General features: G+C 48.1%; 1 protein-coding gene and 1 long non-coding RNA gene across 2 annotated transcripts in view; both read right to left on the bottom strand.

Moving 5' to 3' along the window:
• Positions 1-19,743, bottom strand: part of LOC308652843 — a 1,084,519-nt gene that overhangs the window by 61,473 nt on the left and 1,003,303 nt on the right. The window lies entirely within an intron of this gene.
• Positions 1-19,743, bottom strand: part of LOC308653535 (retinoic acid receptor responder protein 1-like) — a 32,091-nt gene that overhangs the window by 8,430 nt on the left and 3,918 nt on the right. Inside the window, exons 2-3 of the mRNA XM_081302115.1 lie at positions 3,521-3,583; positions 1,255-1,438 (exon numbers count right to left, since the gene is read on the bottom strand). Coding sequence (XP_081158241.1) covers positions 1,255-1,438; positions 3,521-3,583 — 247 coding nt within the window. The remainder of the gene's footprint in view (positions 1-1,254; positions 1,439-3,520; positions 3,584-19,743) is intronic.

Below are 19,743 nucleotides of genomic sequence, written 5' to 3'. Positions count from 1 at the left end.
TGAGCAGGCGCCTTCTTAGGATTTTCCTGCAGGTTCGTAGTAGCACATTGTTAGAAAGTTATGGAAGCTCTTATGTGTGTACAGGACTCACTAACTGAACAAGAGCCAATATCATGTGCTATTGAAAAGTAACCCAAATCTAGTGATCCTGTGCAAATATTCAAAGAAAAAGGCCTGTATAATTTTTGAATTTGTGTCTTAAGGAAACCAGATAAGCCCCGTTTCCCAAACTGAATGGGAAAATATCCCTTAACAACTAAGTGCTAAATGTTAGTCATTAGCTCAGTTATTTCAGGGACACCTAGTAGAAACACATTCTTGGGTTTGGAATTGCTCCTCATAATTTTTTGACACAGCATTCAATCCACATTGTCAGGAAACTATTGTGTGAGAATCATCCATGGCTCTGAATCTCAGAACACAAGCAGTGTTCCACATCTAGCTCTCAAGAGCATCTGGTCAGTACCAGCCAGCCAATGGGGACAGACACCTTGGGCCTGGAGCCTGCAGTCCTCTGGAGCCAGCCTGGGGTGTCTGGGCAAATGAGCAAATCAAGGGGGAGGGTGTGTGTGGTAGGGAGTAGGGGTCAGATGGCAAGCTTGATGCCCAAGTGTGAGTCCAGAGACAACTTTCGTGGTTTTAGAAATTGGATTTGCCAGTAAGTGCCAAGTCTCAGCTGCTGCCCACACACTGAGTACTTGGACAAATGAGCTCTGCTCCGCTTCAGCTGAGTCACTGTGGAGAGCGGGGCTCAGCCATTAGAGACGGCACCACTGCCATTAGCCACTGCCCTGAAATGAAATAATCAGAGCTTCATCCAGCACCCCAGAGACAGCCACTCGCCTGCCTGCTGCACAGGGCAGAGAGGAGACAGGAGGGTGGCTTCTCACCTAGTTTCCAAGGCTGCCACCAAAGATCTCTGGAAGGGCCCCTCAAGTTCTGAACTATACCCTGAAAACCACCCCAGGTCACATTCTGTGGAAAAGATTCCTTTACCCCCTACCTGGGGCTCAGCTCTTCCTGGGCCCTGCTTCACAGGAGCTAGTGGGCGGAGGCCTCCCAGCTTCTGGAGTAGTTACTCTGTTGTATTGAGATGAAGAACAGAAAAAGATACCTCAGAATTCTAATTGAGGAGGCGTGTCATGATCTGGAGCTCAGTTGAAGAGTCACTTTAGGGATACATTTAAAAGAGCGCTCTCTAAGATTCAGTGACTACACAGTCGGGAACACTGGACAGCAGAGGCTGGTTCATACCAGGTATGCCGCCCACGGTCAAGGCATTCTTCATTTGCTTCAGCTGCTCGTACAGCAGGTGATCCTCTTGTAGTGTTCTGTTTTTCTCACTGAGCCCTGTGCAGGTCATGGTGATGGCTGGCCTGGGTTTCTGATTCTGGAAAAACACTCGAGCAAAACATTTCCCCAAGCGTGGCTTACCGTCCTGAAGTAGAGATGGTGGCATTAAGCAGGATGGTCACTTACCGCCCCACCCTCACCAGACTGACAACTCCTCGTGACACCAGGAGCACCCTGGCTTTGCAGAAAGTGAACTTTCATATTTGCATTCATCTAAACTTGACATCTTTATAATAATTTTGGCCTAGTGCTGTCTGTGGAGCGCTGCTTGGCCCAGCTGTAGGGTAGCAAATACCTTGCCCTCTTCTGTGGACCAGCGTAATGCTTAGCTGGATGTTGAGACTGTTCCTCTGAACAAAAAACATCATGCTGTCTTATGAATTAGCTCCTTTCATTCTAGTTTTAAAGACTAAGATACTAAATTTTAAAGAGAAGTCTTCTGTGTCTCCCAGCTAGTAAGTGGTAAGCCAGGATTTGAGGGCACTTCTAATTTAGTTCAACTTACTGAGGTTGAACTAACCCCTCTGTGCTGCTCTAGATCTAGTCCAGAGGTGGAGGCATAGGTCCTCTGCCTGGGCTGACCAATTGCCTGGACTGCGCTGATCCACATTCATGGGTAAGTGGAGATTACTGGGTGTCCTGGGAGCACCCTCAATTATCCAGCTCAGAGACATCACAGTTTCAGTTAAACATTAGGTATGATTCATTTCTAGGGCAGTCAGTCATTCTTCACCCTTTCAGGTCACAGATTCCTTAACCTGATAATAAAAGCCAGGGACCCTGTTCCCAGAAAATGCACTTGATCATACCGTCAGCACCAGGCCTAGAGTTTGAGGCAGTCTGTGGGCCTCATACCAGCCATGGGCCCCTAGTCAGAATCTCTCCTTAAAAAGTGGATGCAATGACTTCTTCAATTCTACAGTTTAAACAGGAAGGAATCCCAGTTAAAACCACCACCAAAACAAAGCCCACAGGAAGATCAGAAGTGGATCTGCTAAGAAAGCCTATTTCCAGAACCAACTCAAAACATCATGGTGGGCTTTCCAGTGGGCTGCTTTCCCCTGTGAGTACCAGCTTTGAGAGAGCATCTTGGGTGCATTAAGATGCTAATTACAGGTGCAGACAGAGAAGGTAGTGCAGGGCTTTCAGGAGGAGGGTGTGATAGGTGCCACAGGGCTCTCTGAGGCTCCTCTGTTGTCCTTTTAGGAAGGAGAAAAAGAATAGGCATTGCTTTTCCTCCTTTGCTTTGTTCACCCCCCCCCCCACACACACACAAACCTTCAGGGAACAAAGCACCTGGTGAAGATGGAAGACCTCTCCCCTTGGTGCACCCACAGGGTGCAGTGGTGGCATGCTATTGCTCCTTGTAATCTAGTAAATGGTTTCCCTTCAGCTTTAACCAGTTTGCAATAGAGAGCTCACATGCTTCCTCCTAATCCTTGTACAGTTTGAGTCCTGCGGTCAATAAAGTCAGGGCATACTTGATTCTGGTGAGCCTTCATCCAGAAGCCTGGAGTACAGAATCATGCCTTCACTCTGAAGCTCTGCCTCCCTGTGATACTTTGATGCCAGGCACTGCCTGTCCTTCCCAGGCTGCCTGGCTCAGAGCACCACTGGAGAAGTCAGGGCTGGTCTCCCCCATGTCCCTTGCTGCCTCCCAGCCTGCCCAGCACATGAAGTTCATCTGGCTCTAATCTCCACTTAAATTTTCTGTTTACTCTCTTCCTGAAAACAGGGCAGAGGAAACTTGGCAAATGTTAGCTGCTTGGTGGGAACTGCAGCAGGCTAGTGCCTGTCGCACGCAGGGACCACCGTGTTTCATAGGATGCCTCTGCGTAAATCCTGGAATCGGCCTCAGGCTCTGCCGGCCTGGCAACCAGAAATGTCACCAGCAAACACTACAAAAAAGGACAAGTTGATGTTTAGAGTGAGTCATCCCCAGGGCTCTGAGGTGTGGGAGGGGGTCCCAGGGAAGGGGGAGTGAGCAGCGTGATCTGATGTGCGTGTATAGGGCCGTGAAGTTGAAATAGTTGGATCCTTCCCTCCTGCTTGGCCCTGTTCTTCATTATTTGTCGTCTTTATAATAAGGCAGGAGGAAAGTGGCACAGAGCTCCCAGGCTGTTCACAGGAGTCGCCAGCAGGGCCCTTCACTGATCTGGCCGCTTACCTGCAGGTGGTAGGACTCTGTGCTAAACACCAGGTTGATGTGATAGCCCCTCCGTGGATCCACCTGAAATACAGAAATCATCTTAGCATTGTGGGGGCTCCACTGAGCCTCATGACCAAGAACTGCACTCTCAGGGTGGCATGGCGTGCAGATGGTGACAGTTATACCTGAAGAAAACATTTTTATTGCTGAATTTTTTTACAAACTGTTTTTGTTACTCAGTTTGCTAGTTTGACACTCACACAGTAAGAGGCAGAAAAGGGACACAGTGTGTTCATCTGGAAGCTGGCTTTGTAAGAGCAGCTAGACAGGCGCTGACGGGTACAGGGAGCTGTGATGAATTCCTCCACCCCCTGATAGTTAGAGCTCCCTGTCCGGGCTGCTGGGGCCACAGAAAGACTAGGACTCTCCCTCGTGCCAATCTCAGTCACATGGACACAGTAAACGTGTAAGGACATGTTTTCAGGAGGTGACAGGTGAAGAGATGGGTAGTCTAGGAGCCACTTAGGAGAAGCCTTCAAGCACCTCCTAAAGGAAGGCAAGGACACCTGTGGGCAAGGAAGGTCCATGGCTGGGGGCGAGATGGCCTGGACAACACTAGGAATGGCCTCATGTGACTATGTCTCTGCTGTAGTTTGGATCTTGCATGTCTCCCAAAGATCCATATATTGAAGGGTTGGTCCCCAGAGAGGTGCCCTTGGGAGATTAGGGCCTAGTGGGAGGTCTTCTGGTTATGGGAGGCTCTCTTCCTCTCTGCTCCCTGGCCATTCTCATTCCTACTATGATGTGCTGCCCCAGCACAGGCTATAAAGCAACAGGGCCAGTGGATCATAGACTAGAATCTTCCAAACCATGAGCCCAAATAAACCTTCCTTCTCCATAAGGTGATCATCTCGGGCATTTTTCATAGCCACAGAAAGCTGCTAGGCACTGTTCTTACAGGCAGGTAAGTGTCTGAGCTTTTGAAATGCATCTTTAGCCTTTTTAAACTTCTGAATATTGAGTCTAATGCCAACTTTTTGGTAGTACCCATCCCCATATTGTTGTGGCAGTTTCAGCTACTTAAAACCTATATTATCTTCCATTATTTTTTATTTAAGAGAGCAAAGTGGTTATTCAGCTAAGTGTTTTTTTTTCTATAGAAGGAAACTCTGTGCTCCATGGAGCTGCAGTTATTTCATCCAGTCTTGATTAAATTAGATTCTGTAAACATCAGTTTCTTTTTTTTTAAAATCTGACCCAGGAACACAATAACCAAACAAGGTTGTCTTATAAATAGAACAAGTATCATGACTTCTACCTAAAGATTGTTTTAAAACACTGGGAAACTGTAGAGAAGGGAGGGATAAGGTTCATTGGCAGCTATTCACATATAAAATATTCAAACGTGTATGTATATCACTGCAGTTACTGGGAGGGAGGACAGGACCTAAGAGCTGGGCACTAGAGCAGGGTGCCTGGGCTCATTCCCATTTTCACTCATGTTGGTATGAGGTGAAGCACTGACCTTGGTTCACAAAACACACGTTCTAGTCCCTTCACTCGCTCCAATCCCCCCGCTGTGCCAGGCACTGAGGAGATGCAGAGAAACCAAGCCTCCTGTCAGCCTTCCCTAGTAGGCCTGCAGCTAGAGTGGACACAGGCAGGTGGATAGCAGCAGGCCAGGCTGGCAGTGTGGCTGATGAGTGGGGCAAGACCCTGCCTGGTGCAGCGGGTGCGCTCAGGAAGCATCTGGCTGGCCATAGCCAAGCAGGGGAGGGAGGGAGGACTGGGCTGGCACCTGGATAAGGAGGCTGGAGAATGCCAGGCATGGGTACGGAGGGCAAGGTAGCACTTGAGATCGTGAGGCTGGAAAGGGCCTTTGAGGCTTTTATTTTTAATTTATTTTTTAGTTATAGGTGGACACAATATATTTATTTGTGGTAGCTGAGGATCGAAGCCAGCGCCTCATGCATGCTAGGCGAGCGCTCTACCTCTGGGCCACAACCCCAGCCCTTGGAGCCTCACTTTTTAATGAGGACTTGGAACTGGATCCCAAGCCCATGGGAGCTGCATTGAATAGCCACAGTACACAGGGTGTTGTGACCGGTGGGATGAGGCATAAACGTCGGCCAGAGTAGGTCAATGTGTGGTCTCTATTTTTATTAAAATCTGTGGTCCCGTGACACTAGGAGAACCGTGCTGGACACCTGAGTGGTCCAAGCCTGGGGATAGGAGGAGCAGTGAGAGACTCCCCTTGGGTTGCTTTACTTTGTCTGCCCCTGCAACACCCCATGAGCAGGGCAGACCTGCAGGGAAGCTGCTGGACCAAGCCGCAGGGCCTCTGCTGGGAAGATGCCTAAGGTCCAGTGCCTTTAGCGCCCACCACAGGGGAAGAACCCAGAACAGTGGGTTTGAGCCTGATGCCCAGCCACACTGGTCCCACATGCACCAGTGCTCACAGCTGGCAGTTCTCAGGCTTGTCCTCAGCTCCTGGGCCCCAGAAGCTTGCTGCACACCCAGGCTTTCCCAGCCCTGCCTTGTCCCTGCACGAGAGGGGCGCTACCCTCCTGTTCCAGCTGGGAGTGAGACTGTGCTGCTGGAGACATTGGACAGTTTTTCTCTGGTGTGGGGTCGCTTATGCATGAGAATGTGCGGGAGGATGCAGGGTATGTAAAAGCAGGCAGATCTGGTGGGGTGGCGTGGGGCTGGGGTGGGACGCGGTTCCCCAGGGAAGGTGCATGGGATGGGAGGAGTCAGCCCAGACTTACTGCACACAAGGCTGCTCACCAGTGTCTCTCATTCTCAAGATAGTTGTTCATATTGGAAAGAGAACTGAAGATATCATGTAGCTTGGCAGTTCTTTTGAAACCTATGGAGGCAAAGTGGAGTCTCTGGGACTATTCTTTGTAGGGAAAGAAGCAACTGGGTTAACCTGGGCCAAGGCAGTATGGAGTCTGTCTTTTTTAAATTGTAGATGGACACAACACCTTTTGTTATTTTTTTAATGTGGTGCTGAGGATCGAACTCTATGTCCTTTTGAAAAGCTATTTTCTTGGCTGATTTGATTTAGCACTCTTAAAAGTGTCCACATTTCATCCAAAATAGGATTTTTGTATTTTTTGATTCTACTTTATCCAGATGCAGTCCTTTTATCTCCCCCAAAGGCCTCCCCTCCCTTCCTCAGAGTTACAAGTTCCTGGGGCTTGCGAGGACTTGGTGCCAGGCAGGGCCCTTTGTCTGCACATGGTGTCTCATGCTCCTTGGCTTTAGGACTGGGTATCTCTTTGCCCTTATTCAAAATACTCCGTGCACCCCAGGGTTTACCAGTGTACACCTTACTCCAAGCACTGTGCCCCCTACTCCAAGCACTGTGCCAGGTGCAGGAACTACAGCGGGCAGAGCAGTACCACCTGCCCTTCCATCTAGGGAAGGCCAGAATGGCCACTGCAGAGCTGACTGTGGCTGGCCATAGGCCATGAAGGGATAACCAGAGGATTGATTAGGGCAGGGACCAGGGAGGTGCCAATGGAGTTGAACTCTAAGGAGTTGATTTTGGGGCTGGGGCAGCTGGTAAACCATTCCACACTGAAGGAACAGGGCTGATGTCCCCGAGGAGCCGCAGTGGGGCCAGTGGCCAGAAGGTCTGGAGCTGGCAGGTGGGGAGAGGCTGACCAGGTGGGAGGGATTGTGTCCTGATGAAAAGGAAAGCCATGGCCTAGAAAGAAGAACTTTGAATAGATCCTCTTGCTGGAGCATGCAGGAGTGATGCTGGAGTGATGCTAGAGGTGTCCAGAGGGGGTGTGGATAGAGTAGAAGGCTAGGTGGGGGGCAGGTGAGGGGCAGGACCGTGAGCCAAGGTGGGACAGTAGAAATGGACAGAGTGCGTGGCAGACAGATGGGACCCATTAGCAGGTAAATAGTGAAGGCTGGGGTGTGGCTTGGTGGTGGAGCACTTGCCTAGCACATACAGGGCCCCGAGCCCCATTCCCAGCACCTTGCACGCACATACAAAAGGAGGAGGTCAAAAGTGAAGTTATATGCAGTTGTGCACAGTGTAGCAACGTTCTAGCCAGCAGCATCACACATGCAGGGATGGTGCTGCAGAGTGATGGTGGAGCTGAAAAATCCCTCCGACTGGGACATGGTACCCAGGTGTTTGTGGTGACGTGGTGTGACAGACCCGCTCCTTGGCAGCACGTGGTGGGGATGCCCAACCTGCTGGTTTAGTGCCTGCTGTGCTTCATCATCTCAGAATGTGCTGCTCCCACTCATGAAAGTTGGCCGTGTCACAGCCACAGCCTCCACGACTCCTGCTTATGCATCTCTCGATCACATCAAGAAGACACACGGAGCTATCACCTTACACCATCTAAGTCTGCGCCAGGATACTGTGATGTTCACACAGTGACAAAGTGGCCCAGTGGCCCAGTGCTCAGAACATATCCCCAGTGTCAAGTGACATGACTGTAAACCAAGATCAGAAATAACAAAGTGCTATGTCAGTGATTAAGATGTCATTTATATCAGGGACAGAGCAATAGCAAGCACCCTCCCGGGCCAATGCCAAGGCCTGTCCCAAACTCCACATGAGGGGTGCTTGCCTTCAATGCTCAGAAGTCCTGCTGAAACAGAGATCGTAGGGACACAGATCAGAGCAGCAGTGTAGTGTGCTGTGCAACTACTGGACTGGAAGAGAGGCTGGGCCTCAGGGCTCCCTGCCCTCACCTGCTGCTGGGGCTGTCTGCATACCTGGCCAGGTAGAGCCTACATGGGCACACCTGCAATGCAGAACTCCCACTCTAGGCCACATCCAGAGAATTAGGATGTCAGCGTGCCAGGGTATCCTCCAAAAGCTCATGTGTGAGATGATGTAAGGTATACATTTTGTTTCTAGAGAGTGGAGTCTCTCTCTGCTTCCTGATCATCATGTGAGCTGCTTCCCTCTGCCACATTCTTCTGCCATGATCTACTTCACCTCAAGCCCCAAGGAATGGAGCTGGCCTTCTATAGACTGAGACCTCTGAAACCGTGAGCCCCTAAATAAACCTTTCTTCCTTTATAGTTGTTCTGGTCGGGTCGTTTAGTCACAGCAGCAGAAAAGCTGACTAAGGACAGGGCCTGCCTCCCATGAGGATGCTCCCCAAGGCGTTCTGCCGGCAGCAGGGCCCGCCTGCGTCCACTCTGCGGCCTGGACTGCTAAAATGGAGAGCTGAGCAGCTGAGGCAACAAACCAGCATGTTCACAGCGACTCAAGTCAGTCCTGAAAACAGCCCAAAGTTTGTGCACATGCCACGGAACCAAAACTACTAAGCAAAGCGCACCCAGAGCATGGTACCTGGCAACATGGCAGGAGGCCGCGCTGCCAGCTGGGGGCAGGGGACCCACATGCAAGGGAGCAAACTTCCACGCAGAAGAGGAGCCTCCATGGGCCAAAAACGGTGATGGGCCCTGAACCCAGGATTTAGCTTCTGGCACCAGCAAGCTCAGAACCAGACCTTTAGAAAGCTGCAAAGTCACTTGAGAACCGTGAATCCAGTCCAGAGTAACTTGGCGTGGCTGACCCGCCAGAGCTTCCAAGCATTCTCCTCTGTTTTCCCTCTTAATTATGACTAGTTTTGAGGGCATGGTAATCTCCTTGCCATGTGGGGGTTTTGAACCTGGAAGTGGGCTCCCAGGTGGAGCCAGCTGACCTTCGCCTCACCTGGTGGCCATCCACTGTGACCTGAATCAGTTTGCAACAGTCGCAAGGTGCAAAGTGAGCCTATTATGTTCAAGGCCATCTTTTAGAAGAAGCATTTTTGAGGAGCTGGATCCCCACAGGGCAGTGGAGAGACCAGCCCCCACATTCTTGAGGCAGAAAATGGCTATGGCGGGAAACACAACTGTGATGCCTGGTACCTACACCACCCAGTCGGTCCACCTGCACACAGGTGAGCAAGCCAGAGGCCAGGCACACTATTCTAGTCTTTTCCAGAATGATCCTCCACTTGAGAAAAAGTCCAAACACAAAGCAAGTGGCCATGTGACCGCATGACCTGGAGGAGGCTTGTCATTGTGTGCAAAGGGTTGTGTGCGGTAGCTCAGTGCTAAGTGCCCTCTGTCAGGGACCACACTGACAAGGTTCACGATTCTAACCCAGGTTGTGTTTTGTTTACTTTAGATTCCTCAATTTGGGGTCCCATTGGCCAACCAGAGGAGTGCTCCACAGCACACCCCCAGGGCGAGCACCCTCAACCCCCTGGCAGTCCTTCTACACCCCTCCCCCACACAGGTGCTGTAGGCCAGGTTTGGCTGGACCTGCCATCAGGTCGGCTGGGAGGAGCCAGGCCCCTTTCAAAGCCCTGTTTGAGAAAGTATCTATGGAACTTGGCCTCCAAGGACTGGGTTCATCACTCAGGGTTGGTGCTATTTCTTGGTAAAAGAGAAATGCTCCTCATGTCCTTATCAAGTCAGTAGCAAGCACCCCACCAGCCACTGCAGAGTCATCATGAACGACCATCCTGAGAACCTCTCCATGCGGGGGAAGGGCATGCATGGCTCTACGTGTAGAGGGATCTGTGGCTACATGGACGTGTTCTGCTGTCCCATGCCTCACCTGACATGGTGTGGTGCCCATGTATTCGTTCCTATAAAACCCTTTGAGGTAGGTATTACTGTTACCCCCCTTTTAAGGGTGAAGAAAATGAGATTCTTGCCCCAAAATACAGAACTGCCCAAAGGCCCAGAGTTAGTCCATAGCCAAGACTGTCTTCAGAGCGGCAGCCCTTCCTGCCTACAGCAGAGACTGTGCATATGGCCCAGCAATCCTGGCCTAAGGAAAGGCAGAAAGAAAGCTGCTGCTTGCCCCCGTGGGTTGGGGCTGTGCTTAGAACCAGGCTCCTTGGACAAGACCCCCACCGCCTTCTGGGAACACCACAGTCAGGAAGGGCTGTGTATCCGTTTACTAGGGCTGTCATAACAAAGTACCATAAACAGATGGCTTAAAACAACACACATGTTCTCCGAGTTCTGGAGGCCAGGCTTCCAGTATTCAGGGTCACGGGGCCTGGCTCCCTCTGAGACTCCCACTGGACTCCTGCCTCTTCTGATTTCGGACAGTGGCTCCTAATCCTGGTGTTCTTTGGGCTGCAGCTGCATCTCTCTGATCTCTGCGTCAGCCTGTAAGTGTTGTTCTTCCCTCTGTGTCTGTATCTTCACGTGGCCTTTTCATAAGTACACCAGTCATGGGATTTAGAGCCCACGCTAATGCAGTGACCTCATGTAACTTGATTTCATTGCAGAGACTCTCTTTGTGCCCACAAGCACTGAGGTTGCCACTTTAAAGTTTCTTTTTGGAAGACACAATCCATTAGAGATGGAAGTAAGATGCCCTGAGGCTAGAGAAGGAGCCCCTGGGCACAGACCCTTTCAGACAGGTTATAAATGGAAGCAAGACCCTGTGCTGTGGGGAGTCTCCAGAAAGGACCAGGATGAGACAAGCCAGGAGAAGCAGAGCATGTGTGACGAATAGGGGTGACAGCCCAGCTTGGGGACATCAGCAGGTGAGTGCAGGCAAACCTGGGTTGAGATGACAGTGGGGGTGGGGACCAGAGGGTCTCAAACTAGGGTGTGCAGCAGAATGCGCTAGAGGGCTTGCTAAAGCAGCGCGGGCCCTCCCCCAGAGTGCCGATTCAGGGGTCTGGGGTCAGGTGCATAGCCTCCATTTCATTAAGCTCCAGGGGAGGCTGTGGCCCCAGGGATGGCATGAGAACATCTCTCTAGCTGCTGAGTGGAGCCTGACATCCTGGGGACAGCAGGAAGTGGAACAGCTCCCAGAACATCACTAGAACACAGCTGAGCCACTAAGTGGGAAACTGAGAACAAGAGGGTCAGTCCTCTCCAAAGGCTGAGTTGCCATCAGCACCCTGTGAAAGGAAAAGAAGCCCAAAGTTGGTTGACACAGGCGCCTGGAGCTTCTGGCAGTCAGGTACAACCCTCAGAAAGGCAGCAGGTAGGTCTGCCCTCGGCTTCAGCAGCGCTGCTGATGGGCCCCTGGCCACTTGGCACGTGGGCTTTTTTGAGAAGAAACATTTGAAGAAAGCAGTCTGGGCTAAAATAATTTTTGAAAGAACATTATTCCTTGCTTCTTGTTGCACAAACGGGTACTTTGCTACACATCGGGCCCTCTTTATCTTCAGGGCACATTCCAAGACCCCCAGTAGATGCCTGAAATGGTGAAGAGTAACAAACCCTATATTTACTACATTTTCTCCTATTAATAAATGCCGGGCTGGGGATATAGCTCAGTTGGTAGAGTGCTTGCCTCACATGCACAAGGCCCTGGGTTCAGTCTTCAGCACCACAAAAATAAATGAATAAATAGACAAGTAAATATTGCCTATCTGTGAAACTTTAATTTATAAATTAGGCACAGTAAGAGATTAATAACTGGTGGTTGATCTTAGTTGTTAACTATATTGAGCAGTACATCCCTGGGTATGTCTCTGTGGGTCTTTCTAGACATGACTGGCATGTGGATCAGCAAACAGAGTTGGGAAGGCCCACCGTGAATGTGAGTAGCACCATCTAAGGGCTGGGGGCTCAGTTAGAACAAAGAGCAAAGGAGGGGATGCTCACACACGCACATGTCAGATTCTCTTTGAAGGAATAGGTGTTTGCTGCTACCATCGCCCATGGACATCCACTCCAGGTTCTTCCGCCTGGGACACAGCCTCTCACCAATGACTCTCCAATGGCTCCTAAGCCTTCAGCCTCTGGCTGGGGCTGCATCCATGGCTCCCCCTTCTTCAGAGGTACCACATCTCTGGACCAAACACAGCTGGTTTCTCCCAGCCTGGCAGACAGCCTTTGAGGGACTTTGAGAGCCTCTAACTGTGGGCACCATCTAAAATTTGCCCATTATAAATATAATATATTGTTTTTGTGACTTGGGAAAATGCTGAATAACTAATAATAGAACAATTGTAACAATATACTGTACTAAGAGTTTGCACTTTGGCGTCATTAAGTAATACAAGTCACTTGAATACATCACTGTGACAGCTGATCTGATAGCTGGGAGAGCTACATGACTCACAGGTGGTCACACACACAGTGTGGACATGCTGCACAACAGGATGGTCCATACAGATAAAGACAGCACGAGATTTCATTATGCTCTTCCGGATGAGTGGCACGATTTAAAACTTGTGAACTGTTCATTTCTGGAACTTTCCATTTAACGTTTTTGCAATTGTATGGATAATAAACCACAGGAAGACAAACCACCGAGTGGGAGAACCTGCTGCATAATGATGCCTGTGTGTACATCAAGGAGTCAAAATTGCATGTTCTAATAGCAGCCCTACAAATTTGTCTTTTTTTTTAATGTTTATCATAAAACACAAAACTGTCTTCATTCTTATGGATCAAAGATTTTTCTCCACCATGTGTCTGAACTATCTTTACATTAGGCACTATCCAAGATAGGATGAATAAATACCTATTCTCCCCTAAAACCACACTTTACAACCCAGCTCCCCCTTTCAACTCACTCAGAACACAGACACTTGAATGATGTGCTAGGGAAACCAGGGTGGGCCTTCCCTCGGGGGCCGTAAAACATCACTGACCCCCAGTCTCCAGAGTCAGGATCCTCTGGAAGCTCATCTTCAGAAAGGAGGGAGCCCCATGCTTTAGGGAAACATTCCTTCTTTTTCCTCCCTGTGCTGGTCCCTTCCCGTTGTCTTGTGACAACTTTAAACTTCACATTTCCATGCTGAAGGGTGGGTAGTGAGGACCAGTCTATGTTAAGAGCTCACAAGGGATTCTAATCTCCCCCGCACACACCCTGAAATCCAGGGGTCAAACACAGTTTCTAAATGTCCCCTCCAGCCTACATATTTGGTAAAAGAACAAATATCATGCTATTCCAGTAAAGGCGAACTTTTTCATTTTATAAGGTTACTATATGAGTCACGCTCAGTTGGAGACAAACAACTCATTTGTGAATAAAAATTACTGTTCTGTTCTTAGGTTCTGTACAGATAGAGCATTCAGTCTATTGCATTAGACCCTGGAATTACCTTATTAGTTTTCCTTCTTTCAGGCAAGGCCAGAAAAGCAAATACAGCTTTTGTTACAAAAGTCAGGCCAGGCCTGATCCATTGGGCCCAGGGAGATCTCTGCATGTGGACACTTCCTACCAGCTGAAGAGCTGTGGAGAGAATGAATACTGTGTGAACCCCGCCTGGCCAAGTCTGGGGTGAGTTCTTGGGCTCCAGAAGGGAGCTGGCTGGGGACAACTGTGGAAAGAGCTGCAATAAGACAGGTGACCTGCCACCTCCTCTCCTACGGGGAGTGAGGGGACCTGTTGCAACTCCTCCTCTTTGTGCCCCATGGTAGCAACACCCTTCCACTACTATTCCTGCATCTAACAAATATTTAACATGCGTCTCTAGCAGGGACCAGGCTAGTGCAAGGGAGGAGACAGATGTGAGGGCTGGCTCCACCCAGTCTGGGAGAGGCAGCCACACCCACAGAGTGGAAATTCAGTCAAGAGCTAGGTCAAAACAGCCAGGGGCCAGGTAACAAGGCACAGGTAGAGGGAAGCCTTGGATGTGAGGGTACCAAAGCCTCAGAGACCAGCCAGCAAGAGTGGGAGCAGCAGCAGCCATGGTCGGTAGCTTGGGAAGTCGCTGCCCAAGGCAGAGATCAGAGCCCTCGTCAGGTAAATAAGGCCCCTACAGATGGCCATATCCTGCAAAGGAGCCGAAATCACACACTGGAGAAAAGACAGTCTTGAAAAAAATACTAATGGTGCTGGAAAAATGGATTATCCATAGGTAGGAGAATGAGACTAGACCCTTCACTCTCACTCTACATAAAAATCAACTCACACGAATCAAAGACCTGGGAATTAGACTAGAAACCATGCAGCTCCTAAAGGAAAACACAGGCATTGCAACACACAGGCACAGGCAATGTCCTTCTCAATAGGACCCCTGAAACCCAGGAAATAATGCCAAGAGTTAATAAATGGGACAACATCAAATTAAAAAGCTTCTGCACAGCAAAGGAAACAATTAGGAATATGAAGAAAATTACAACAGAATGGGAGAAAACTGCTAACTGTTCTTCTGACAGAGGGTTAATATCTAGAATATGTAAAGAACTCAAAAAGGAAATTCCTATGTACATATACCAATACACCACAGTGAATCTCACCATCATGTACATCCACAAGACTGGGATCCTAATTAGAATAAGGTCCACTCCATGCTTGTATAAACATGACAAAATTTTATACTCTATCATGTATAACTAAAGAACAAAATCTTTACACCGAAAAAAATCAAACAACCCAATTAATAAATGGGCAAATTAATTGAACAGACTCTTCTCAAAATACAAATGACCAACAAATTATGAAAAAATGGTCAACATCATTAGCAATTAAGGAAATGGAAATCAAAAGTACATGGATTTCATCTTAAACCAGTCAGAATGGCAGCGATCAAGAATACAAATAATAATAAATGCTGGAGAGAATGTGGAGAAAAAGGAACACTTTTACACTCACTGTTGGTTGTTGTAAATTAGTACAACCACAGTGGAAATCAGTATGGAGGTTCCTCAAAAAGACCAGGAATGGAACGACCATGTGACTCAGATATCAGTATTTATCCCAAAGAAATAAAGTTATCATACTATAATGATACATGAATGCCCATGTTTATAGCAGCACAATTCACAATAGCCAAACTATGGAACCAGCCTAGGTGTCCATCAACTGATGAATGGATACAGAAAATCAGGTATAGGTACACCAGTGAGTTTAATTAGCCATAAAGAAAAATGAAATTATTTGCAGGAAAATGAATTAAACTTGAAACCATATGTTAAGCTAAATAAGCCAAATTCAGAAGGGCAAGGGCCTATGTTTTCTCTCATGTGGAAGCTAGAGTGGAAATTTTTTTTTTAAAAAGGGCTGGAGGAATGTCATGAAAAAAATCAAGGGGAGATCAGAATAGAGGAAAGGGACCAGGGGTTGGGAGGCAGGGATGGGGGAGAGGAAGAGCAGGGGAGTGATACTGGCCAAATTATATTGCCATATTGTGTGCAAGAACCAATATGTAACAACAAACCCCACCATTATGTACAACTATAATGTACCAATAAAAAATGTTCATCCCTGTTCTAATCCCCAGGTTTTACACTGCAGAAGGGATTCGACAATGCAATTAAGTTAGTGACCAGGAAATGGGCAGGTCCAGGGCCATCACAGGGTCCTCAGAAGAAGATAGGGCACAATCAGGAGATAGGGCAGAACCATGAACCCAGGAGAGGAAGGTGGCCCTCAGAAACCCCATAGGTACCTTATCTGTAGCCCAGGGACATCCATTGCCAATCTCTGATGTCCAGGACTACAAGTGAATAAACTTGTGTGACTGTAATCCCCTGGGTTTGTGGCAATTTGCTGTATCAGTGATGGTCAAGTGGCAACTCCTTCCTGTTTCTTTTTATCTCATTAATAGCTACGACCTGCTCATTTCTGCTGCTGTATTCATGCTTGCTCAGCAGCTGTGGCAGGAACCAGAGCTGCCTGGAGAAAGAGGGCGACATCAAGGTTACTTGCATGAGAACCCAGATGTCTGTCCTGTGTAAAAGATCCTGAAAACAAAGAGGTGATGCTCAGCTTCTGGGGGAGATTCCCCGAGTCTGCACCTGTGCTGAGTAAACCTCGCTCTCCTACATCTCCTTTCCAGTGCCATAATCTTCAGTAACATATTTTGGTGCATCGGCCGGGAAACTGACAACCAAGCTGGCCATTTGTGTCAACATTGTCGGGGAACTAGAGAAAGCCTTGGCCACCAGCCTAGTGACAGACAGATAGGTGCCACCTGACAACTTGCCAGATCCTGACTCTCACTCCAGCTGGCCCTGGCTCTCATTACCTTATTAAATGACTTAGAAGGAAGGCCACCAAACTGGTAAGTCCTGGGGGCATCTGCCAGATTCTATCCTATGTCAGAAGGGGAAACTGACCACTTCCCAGGGACCACAGTGTCACTCAGTACAGAATTTGCTTACTAGGGGGCCTGTCAATTCTGGGGTGCATGTGACTGCAGATCCATGGTGACCTCATAAGCTTTAAGATAGCTCCAGCCTCTAGGAGATCAAAAGTCCCTCTCTTCAGGGTTAGCCTGAGTCAGGGGCTTCTACTGACCTACCATTGATGCTAAGAGGCACCTAAATCTCTGTGAAGAGAGTGGCCAGGTGCACAAAAGTGTGTGTGTGTCCCCTCCTCATTGAGCAACTCCACCTCAGGGTGGGAACTGTCACATGGGAAGCTCAGCTTCAAAACCTCTAATCTAGAGAAAGAGGGTGCTGGCAGGGGAAAAGACCCAGACATTTCTCCAGATACACTCTGGGTCTTGTATTAAAATATTTTTAAAATTCTAGGAAAAAATAATCCAAGAGATGATAAAATACTGTTGTTTTATTTGGACTCAGGAAGCTATCCAAAGCCTTCAGTGTTCTGACTCCAACTTTAGGCCTCTTCAAGGTCGAAACTCCCCGACTGTACCTCAGGGAATCATGCCAGCAATGACAGGGGAGAAAATCCACAGCCAGCCTCAGCGGCTCCCACTGTTCTTCCTGCCCTTGTCCTTCACGAGCCAGGTTAAGGAAGGAATTAGGGCAAAGCCAAGAGATATTCAGATGTCATTTGGGAGGAAGAACAAGGAATGGTTTGAAAGACAACAATAACAGCTTGAGAGTAATTATGGCCATGTCGTTTCTTAAAATTCAAACCTCTGTCTCATTTAAGCCTGTGGTTTCTAAGATAAATTCACATTTGGTCTTGGGCACATAAATTAATACATTTTGTTCCAGTCTTATTTTGTCCAACTCGAGTTTTTAATCCTCTGTTTATTCTACTGTCTTTGTTCAGAGGTCATTTATTCAAGAAAAAAGCTGAAAAATCTGTTTCCTGATGGTTTTTATATATTTGTATACATCTGTATATTGTATGCTATATCTACACATATATCATGTACATGGTATCAAAAATTAGACTATAGATAAGTACTCATGTATTTAATAAATGGATACAAATGCTTTTTAGTCCACATAGCTTACAGTTTTTTTAATATTTATTTTTTAGTTGTAGTTGGACACAATATCTTTATTTTTATGTGGTGTTGGGGATCGAATACAGGGCCTCTCCTGTGCTAGGCGAGCGCTCTACCACTGAGCCACAGCACCTGCCCCAGCTTACACATTTTTAAAAGAAAGCTCAATTTAAATTGCCTAGAAAAGACATTTAGTTAATTTACAAAGACACTAAAATATCAACTGCTAAACATAAATTCAAGTACTTATGACTTCTTAAATCCACAGGTAACATATTTGAGTATTATACGTTTTTATAAATTGGTAAAAACAACAGCACACACACACACACAAAATGTCCCTAATGTTTCTAAGGGAAGCCACACAGGGTCAACAAAACCCTTCAAACTGGAGCAAAGGACAGGTAGTAGTCAGCGTAGATAATAAATGATCAGGTTGGAAAGATGGAGGCTAATTCAAACAAAAGGAGCAGAGAGGCTTCTCACTAGTCCCCAAGGGTAACTCCCTGAGGAGTCTCAGCTGACTAATCCTCACACAGACAAGCTTGAGGAACCAACCACTGCCTGATCAATGGCTCTTATTTTCTACGTTGATATATGTACTGTGACACTTTGGCACTGCCCCCTTTACCTTTCTCAGTTGTCTTAGCCTTCGCTTTTGTTGTAGGATTAACAAGAACTGCTCCAGCCAGTTGGCAGGAGGTTAACAGCTTCCATTGGCAGGTCTTTTCCTCCTTTTAACAAGGTAGGTGCTTTGTTATATTGGTTGTCTGATCTGTGGACTTGAACCTCTCACCTGTGACCCATGTCTTCATGACTCCATCAAGCCAAGATATCACCACCACCCTACTTGATCATACCCATTTCTCCTACCAGGGGACTATCCAGGCTGGATTTAAAAAAAAAACCCACATCCCAGGGCAGACCTGGAAAGGTTCAAACCCCAGGAAATTATTTAAAAGATGGGTTTTAACTTTTGGGGAAATACAAGAATGTCCTAAGTATCATGGGGAACACTGCAGGTCAGCACCACTGGGTCCTTACACTTGGGGTGCTCCTAGAGTCGCATGCATGCTGGACACAGCCATAAGAGTCTCCCTTATAAGTGGACTTCCCTGGATGGAGACATCCTGAACAACCATAGCACATGACCTAGAGCGGACCCTTGTTATGGCTGCTATCCTCAGACACTACGGGACTGGCTCTAAAGCATTCAACTGAGGCACCGTTACAAGGGCTGTTAAGTGTCCTGGCTGCATAAGAGAACAGGACTGGGGTAGTTCAATGCCAACAGTGACTGAGCAAGGGTCAGGCTGGATTTGGGAGAGGGGAGAGAGTTGCATATTTAACATCCCGAGCCTCAAGCCTCTTTATGGTAGTCATTTGGAGGCAGAAGAATCTGGAGCCCCACCAGACTCTTGGTGGTTACAATCGCCATCTGTGGTCTGTCCTTGGAGGTTACTGATGCCCTGTGGTTGCACCATTCCTGGCTCCACAGCTGGAAAGCCAAGTGGAAAATGTGGACTGGTTAAAAAAAATGTGGTTTAAAAAGTTTATTAGAAGATGGTTAGAAGAGGTTAAAACATTCCTACTCACTAGCTCATCTGGTGCATCTGGATTGGGTGACCGGCAAAATGCCAGGGAAGCCAAAGCTTCACTCCAGGGCCTGCTGGTCTCTCCCATTTCTGCCAGCAGAGCTGCAGACCAGGAGGGCAGGTGGTGGAGGAACTGGATGCACCTGTGCCTTTCAGCATAAGCAGGGCCTGGGCAGGAGGAGCCCCTGTGTGCTGTGCCCCAGGGCCTTGGCAGGAGGGTGCTTCCATGTCCTGCCCCAGGGCTTGGGTAGAAGGGGCCTCTGGGCTGTGCCCAGCACTCCTGAGAAGATCCTAGGGCTTGAAGAGAATGGTTCCTCTCATTGCTGCCTCCACTTCCCATTGTTCTCTCCCAAGGGCTCTCTAAAAGCAAGGAAGAGCTGTTCTTACAGAAAATAGACAATCATCTCACTATGCGTTTGAACTTCTCTTTTCTCCTCCATCAGGGTTGAAGCCTCTAATGCTCCAGTTCTTGCTTATGTGGCCTACATAATGTATAGCTTTCCTATTCTGAATGATCACCTCTGAATTATTG

Source organism: Spermophilus citellus (assembly GCF_964194105.1).
Source record: "Spermophilus citellus genome assembly, chromosome: 7".
In the NCBI taxonomy this organism is placed as follows: domain Eukaryota; kingdom Metazoa; phylum Chordata; class Mammalia; order Rodentia; family Sciuridae; genus Spermophilus; species Spermophilus citellus.
Note: the sequence above shows the minus strand (reverse complement) of the source record. Positions and strands in the feature narration are given on the sequence as shown.